This window comes from Phyllobates terribilis, unplaced genomic scaffold, assembly GCF_046119375.1.
Source record: "Phyllobates terribilis strain yellow unplaced genomic scaffold, ASM4611937v1 Scaffold_7834__1_contigs__length_35096, whole genome shotgun sequence".
Taxonomy (NCBI): Eukaryota; Metazoa; Chordata; class Amphibia; order Anura; family Dendrobatidae; genus Phyllobates; species Phyllobates terribilis.
In genome coordinates, this window is record NW_027370574.1 from 1 (window position 1) to 8046 (window position 8046).

General features: G+C 36.8%; 1 protein-coding gene across 1 annotated transcript; it reads right to left on the bottom strand.

The window, feature by feature from the left end:
- Positions 1-1878: 1878 nt before the first annotated feature.
- LOC141251974 (uncharacterized) lies at positions 1879-5011 on the bottom strand. Its single transcript, XM_073670432.1, has 3 exons — positions 4119-5011; positions 4008-4026; positions 1879-1986 (listed from the first exon to the last, which is right to left on the bottom strand). The coding sequence occupies exons 1-3, from the start codon at positions 5009-5011 to the stop codon at positions 1879-1881; spliced, it is 1020 nt and encodes a 339-aa protein (XP_073526533.1).
- Positions 5012-8046: the final 3035 nt, after the last annotated feature.

Here is an 8046-nt window from a genome sequence, read left to right on the forward strand (position 1 = left end):
AATTAATAAGTCCCTAAATCCTATTTCAGATTCATAGCACCAAGTGTCAGCCACACCATCCGTTATGCCTACTGATACTTACACTTGGGATAGTCCACAAAGCACGATAAGGTAAGAGTCACGAGTCCTTTACATGGAAATGTACGAAAATACCCCCAAACTTAGATAACCTTGTCATTTCGTTCAAGAGAAAGGTCGTTTCTTTTTCCTTCTTTTTTCAAGTCATAAAAAGATTCTCTAATCAAGTAAAGACCTAATCTTCACGCACGGACCTTCCAAGGCTTTCAAATATAGACGATTCACTATAAGTTCTTCTGTAATACTTTTTTTCATCACCAGCATTTTCACCAGCTTCTTGACTCCTACTGCACTCTTTGTAATGAAATCTATAGCGCTACTCGCTTTTCTGAAACATGCCTGAAATCTATATCGCTACTCGCTTTTCTGAAACATGCCTGAATACGCAATATTCAAACACACTTTTAAATTAATGAATTTCAGTTGCAATATTCAAACACACTTTTAAATTAATGAATTTCAGTTGCAATATTACTAATCTCTTAAGGAACCTTCCAATAATTATTAAGTGAGTTAATAAGAATTAAATTATCCCCCTCTATTTCTACTCGGACGCACTAAAGTTCCACCGATGCCCTTACGTCCATTGAGGACACTAGGGCCTCAGTGACAAGCACATAAGCCCCTGGTGCATCAATTTTCTCCACTGCTAAAGTTTTACCATCGTGATCTCTAATAATATGTCTAACATATGGAAAATTATCTCATCTGACAGATCCATCAAATCGACACTGTTCATACTTGGTCTACTCCAATTTAGCTTTATTTTGTCTTCGTATCCATAATTTTTCTTTTTATCTTGCGAATCATGAATTTTAAAATAATCATCTTTCCAGGTGTTGAATTGTTAAAAAGAGGTTGCAATAATATGATGATCTTTTTACCTGTCATCATATTTAACGTGTTAAAAACCGAGTCATTTCTAAGTTTTTAAATGTTCCACCATAAGAAGAAAACTATATCATAATTTATGTTAGAATTACAGAAAGAAGTTAGTAAAGTTAAAATCTCCCGTGTTCTGTATCACTAGCTGGTTAGCCAAAAGGCTGTTAAAATTTTTAAAAACCAAATTCAAGGAATAAATGTTCAAAACATTGGTCCGGAACCCTTTAGAAGTATCTATTGAGCCTTTTTATAGCAGGGAAAGTATTTGAACATACTTCCATAAGAAATAACTTATTTTGAGTGACAATGTTTTTTCTAGAAAGGTAGAGACATATAATATGTTCTCTTTTTTTCTTGCATAATTCAAGAGTTGATTTTACTGAGAAGCTTCTACAGGCGTATTTTCCCAAATCAGTTTATTTTTAATATTAGAAGACTTAAGAATTCTAATCAGATTAATGTGGTTAGTGCATTTATCAAATTTTGTAGATTCAAGTCCGTTTATCCGAATTCTGATCCCGAAAAAGGTCGTTTACTTTTTGGATTAGGACATTATACAGCAAAAAATAGATAACCTTATCATGGGCTAAGATGGTAGAAGAAGTTAACTAAGTTAAAGTTACATAGAAAAAGTATAATATACTCAAGAAGAACACAACAATCCTGTAACTGATATGTACTTATCGATTGAAAATGAAGAGAAACCATGCCATTAAGAACGCACGTAGCGGAAGGATACATAGCAGAGGGGAGGGCACTTTGGTTTATTGGATAACAACATACATAACGTAATGAGACAACGTAGATAATAATTCGAAGCCACGAAAGCACCCATATATAGGTTACATCACCAAATTATAGAACTTAAAACACGGATTAGAAATAGAGAAATTGCGCATAATGGGGGATATGTATCTAAGCGACGATAAAGGGAAGAACGCTTAGAAGGAACTCGTCATAGGTAAAGCTTGCGGCTCCACATCCGCGACCGTCCTCTTTTGCCCTAAATTTCTCGGTTAATCCCTGCGCGCATTTGTACATATATTTAAGTACCAATGCAACACAAATCATTATAATATCACTATGCATATATGTTTATTGTTTAATTACTTATTATGCTTTTATTGTGTCAAAGCTAGTCTAGCATATAACTCTAGAAGGTGGGTTCTAAGAGTACATGATACCAACTCTTAATTTAATCGGAACATTTTTTTTTTTCCAGAAGATAAGAGACTAAAAATAGTAAATTTTGTTGAGATTGGTTTTGTCATTTTCACTCTAAGTTTTAGTTTTTTAAATATTTTCTTATAAAACTTAGATGTAATAAATCATGTATGAAAAAAATATATGTACTTATAATAATCAAAACAAGTAAAAATGAGTTTAAATTAGATCAGTTTGGCACTATATTCATTACCCCGGGGACTAAGGATAGCAAAACCCATTTAAAAAACTAAAATCTTAGAAATAAAATTAATTAACTCATTTCAATAAAATGTCAGTAATCCTAATTATAAAACAAGACTTTCTTTTCATTCTAGATCGTAACCTATATCTTTATAATACATGTTATAAAAGTTATATTTAGTTTATACGATCACATTGCTAAGTAGCTAGACATTGAAGTATGGTAAAGCTAAATCAATACTCCCCTATATGATATTCTCACTTTTCTTGATTTTTTTTCTCAAAATGTACATAAAACTGAAATATTTGATGAAAGTATACACATATGAAAACCAATTATCGAAATGTACATAGGTCAGCTTCGGAGACGCCGAATGAGGAAGCGTCTTTAGGCTTGTGGAGAGAGAGGTGTGAGACGCCAGCAGTGTCGGCTTCTCTCACACATGAGATGCCGACACTGCTGGCTTCTCACCATTTAATAAAAAAAATTACATAAATAAAATAAATACTGACTTCTCACCATTTAATAAAAAAACATTATATAAATAAATACTGAAAAACATTATATTTAACAAATTTTTTTTAATAAAAACAACTTAGTTCTTGTATAACATATATAAATATTTAACATTTTATATAAAATTCAATATTTTTATAGAATAAAATTTAAAAATTGAGTATGAGTAATTATAAAAAAATATTAGATGTTAAAGAATAATATTTGATAAGATCTCATAAAACTAATAATAAATAACATATCCTATAAAAAAAATAAGACTCTAACTAAATCTGTGTTCGAGGCGATTAATTTTTATTTTTTTAATATCAATTTAATAGGATTATATGAAAAAAATAAGATTCTAACTTAATTTGTGTTGAGGAGATTATTTTTTAATAGATTCGTAGAGATATGTTCAACTACTACTAAGGAAGCTTTGGAATTTGGAGAGACAGTATTAAAAACTTAGATATGACGATTCTAATATCATGTTATAATTCAAAGAATTGTAAAGTACATAGAACAACCAACAAGAAAAGAAATCATAATATGCACGTTATCAGTTGCGTTAATATGTTACAGGATCAACGCAGAAGATACTTGTTATTATTTTATATAATAAAATCTTTTTCAGCAAAAAATACAGTTGCGTTAATTTGTTAAATATAATATTTTCAGTATTTATTTATGTAATTTTTTTTTATTAAATGGTGAGAAATTAGTATTTATTTTATTTATGTAAATCTTTTTTATTAAATGGTGAGAAGCCGGCATTGTCGGCATCTCATGTGTGAGAGAAGCCGACACTGCCGGTGTCTTACACCTCTCTCCACTAGCCTAAAGACGTCCCCTCATCCGGCGTCTCCGAAGCTGAATCATGTACATTTTAATAATTAGTTTTCATCCGTGTACACTTTCATCAAATATTTCAGTTTTATATACATTTTGAAAAAAAATTCACTTTTCTTTGATCCATTTATAAAGATATATTTATTGTTATAAATAAAATATTTATTAGGACGAATATAGCAAGATTATGTATGACTATATTTTGGTATTGGATTAAGTTTTTATATGTATATTATTTCAAATTAGATAATCGTTTAAGGACAAACGAGTAGAAATTAAGCATTATTACCTTGACAACCACGCAGCACCTGCAAAGATAGAATAAACAAATCCGTCAGCTACGTAAATGGATGGATATATAGGAGGTACGCATACACATGCATGAAACTAAGTCACGTACTCGATGAAGTAGTCGTATTCAATTGCGCACTTGTACCCAGATTTGTCATACTTAGACATAACAAGCTTAAGCACAAAGGGAGAAACTGTAAAGCCCATGCTCATGAGAGCATCTTTAAGCTCCCTCTCATCCAACCTCCCGTTCCTATCGAAATCATACTTCTGGAAAATAGCCTTCCATGTCTGAAGGCTACGGACCAGAGGAACAAACTCCTTTGGACCAACCACCTTAGAGTTCGATCCAGTGAACATGTACATAAGCAAATGCACAGTACGGAGGCTGAACCTCTGATCAAAGTTGGACAGTGCCGCCATTAGCTCCTGGTCACAGATCAGCCCGCTCCTGTCTTTATCGATCCTGTTGAAACAGTCGATGAACTTAGGGTCTGTTCCCGGTGGGAACGATGATGGGACTAACGCGCAGAACGCGTCTCCGACTCCCATCTCCGATGCCCCGTAGACGCCGGACTTTGCGGGCATCGTGTGCACCTCGTTTTTGTACATCTGGGCTTGACCGTACCCGCCTGCAGATCCGCTTGTATTGTAACACTCGTATCCGCCGGCGCCAGCTCCGGCGACTCCACTGGAGTATTCTGTTGCGCCGCCAAATCCGCTAGAGTAGCCGCCTCCAGCTGCTCCGTATCCACTACCTCCACTGGAGTAGCCTCCTCCGTAGCTTCCGCCGGCGCCTCCTCCATAGCTTGCGCCGCCACCTCCATAGCTGGCGCCGCCGCCTACATAGCTGGCGCCGCCGCCGGCGGAAAACCCTGAGGCGTTACCGTAACCTCCGGCTTTCTGGAAGCCGCCACAGTCGGTGTTCCAGGACTGAGCTCCGCCACCATGGTTGAACTCACGGACTTCATACTCCACGCGTCGCTGCTGGTAGGAAGCCATTGTTATAGCTCCGAGGAGTTGAGTAACTAATGAATTAGGGTGTTTGGATTTGGTACGTTGTGGGGAGGGAAGGAGATGGAGTTTATATAGCTTTTAAGTTACAGATTTGGGTTTGAATTCCTGGAGAATTTACGGAATTTGCCATCACTACTGGGCAGAATTAATGGCGAATATATTTATCTGCATGGATCGGATCGCATCAGTATAAAGGGTTGGCGCATATAGAATATGGTATAACTAACAGACCGAATCAAATTTCCACGTTTGTGCTAATCACATTCTTTTCCCGAAACTAATCATAAAATATTAAAAGCTTCCCGTTCTTGATGTTCGAAAACATTCAATTTATCTACAAAAACTTTCGTCATTTTTAATAAATTAAAAAATATATACTCTATTATAATTTTATATTGAAAGATTACTAGTAACCGGATTCCGGATACGGATATTTCACCATTTTTTAACCCAACACGACACTTTGCGTCCACGCGAGTTGAGGAATTTATTATCAATGGAAAGTATTGGGATCCATTAAAACTGGCAACTGTCCTACCTACCTCTGTTGTAAACAAAATTATAGAAATCCGTATTCCCACTCATAATATGTCAGACCAGTTAATTTGGAAACATAAGTTCACAACAAAATTAGCAATGAATTTTGTTACGGAAGCTCCGTTAAACTCTTGGTCAACTTCTCCCATATATGACAATATATGGAAATTAAAGATACCTCCTAAAATACAAACATTCTTTTGGAAGGCTATCACAGACTCACTTCCGACCGCAGAAAGACTCAATAGATTTTCAATCTCAGTTCCGCCGTTATGCGTCTTCTGTCAAGATTCCACTGAAACATCCTCACACCTTTTTTTTTAATGCACTTTTACTCATCAATGCATAGAACATATCAAATCCAGATTTAACTACAAATTTAATCTCCCTAATATTGACAATCCGATTGACAATCTCAATGAAGTTCTGTATAGGAACGATAACAAGGAACTGTTATGTTTTGTATGGTACTACATATGGTTATATAGGAATTCCATTATCTTCCAGCATTCAAGAACAATACAATCACCGACCGATCTTGCTCTATTTCATTACCGAAATTGGATTTCTGCACTTCGAGATACCTCAGACAACATCTCCCGCCACCGTTCTACTACATCGCGACGACGCCGTTTCAAACATGTATGTCACAAACCTCCATCCCAATGGTATAAGATTAATTTTGATGCGTCAGTCTATCCATCGGGCGCTACAGCAATTAGGTGTGTCATTAGAAATTCAAACGGGACACCAGTGGGTATCCACCACCAGAATATTCAGGAAGCGGACCCGCTTTATGCGGAAGCTTACTCGGCGTTGGCTGCGCTACAGCTTGCTCAGTCAATGAATCTAAATTATATTATCCTGGAAGGAGATAATCTATCTGTCATCAACGCTATAAAGCGTATTTGGCGTGTCCCTTGGACAATTAGGACGATTGTGCATGACATTGACTCATTACTTTGTACTTTTGCAGGTACACATGTGCTACATTGATATAGGGAATGCAATCAGCTGGCTCACCTTCTCGCGGCCAACAACACCCAGGATGCTGATATCACTGCTCTCAGGGAAGCTGGAATAATTCGTGATTTGCAACATGCGTCTCCTGAGTTATCTGATGACTATATTAGGTGGATGTGGCTGAGTACGAGCGATGCGTCTTCCTCTACACATCCTTTCGTCTCCTGTGTGATTCACGTTATCCTTATGGATAATGCGGAATCCGGTTGGACCTCTGTCTAACGGATTCCATTGTTAGCCGTTGATAGGAGCTTATTATATGATGTTAACTAGAGACTATTAGCTTAGAAATAGTGGTGTTTAGGTGCTTAACGAGTGGTATTCCCGGAATCTTGGTTGGAGTTTACTTATGGATTAGTGATAGGAGCTTATATTATGGTGTTAACCAGCGACTATTAATTAGGTTTAGTTGTGTTTAGGTGCTCGACGAGTGGTAATTCCGGAATCTAGGTTAGGAGTTCATTTGTAGATTCGCGGAATGCTCGTGAGCGTTTTTATGACTTTTTTTATTGGAGATTCCGCTGGTGCTCGTCTTTAGTACATTCAGGATGGAGCTAGAGATACTCGACGAGCAGGACCTACGCGGGATGGAGCTAGAGATACTCGACGAGAAGGATGAGCAGAAGCCTACGCAGGATGAGCAGGAGCAGCGTAGGCAGATCCTCGACGAGCAGCATGGATTGGTACTCGACGAGCGTTGGAGAAGCTAAGAGGCGAAGCCGAGCTACCTCGAAGATTCTGTAGAGTTCAGCGTAGGAAGACCTCGTCGAGGAGTTGCATATGATCTATACAAGGAAGAGCCTCGACGAGGAGTGAAGATCTGGGTAGAGGATATACCAAGAGAAAGCACGTCAGAAGTGTCTGTAGAAGATCTCGACGAGAAGTGAAGATCTCGGTCGAGATAGGAGTGATCAGAATCTACACGGGGAAGAATCTCGACGAGTATGTGAGATCTCGATGAGGTGACGGTCCCGGGATGGTGTTATCTGCGAGATTACTTTAGTATTATTTTATAATCTTTCCATATCATCTGGGACTTATTTTATAAGGTTTCCATATCTTTTTAGGATTTATTTTATAGGATTTCCATAGGTTTCCATAACTTTTAGGATCTGTTTCGTTTATTTTATTCCTTTTATTTTAGTTGAAGACTATATAATAGATAGCTTAGGATTTAGAAGCGAGGAATTTTGGCAATTGTTTTTGGCCGCTGCTTGGGAGAGTTCATCAGACCACGGTTCGTTTTTCTACCTTCATCCATTGTTATTCATGGCTTCTATGGCCATGAGTAACTAAAATCCATTGTAGTTCACTTCCAAGTTGAAACCTTTGTTCTTAGATTTGCTTGTGAGAATTCAAACGCATATGTTTTAGTTTAATTTGAGGATTGTTTCATAATCTCTGGTGCTTTATATTATTATTGTTTGATCTTGATTTTATCTAGAGTGCACGCTAGGTTT

Excerpts from the sequence above, each read along its gene's own strand:
- LOC141251974 (XM_073670432.1), bottom strand. The coding sequence starts at position 5,011 with ATGGCTTCCTACCAGCAGCGACGCGTGGAGTATGAAGTCCGTGAGTTC.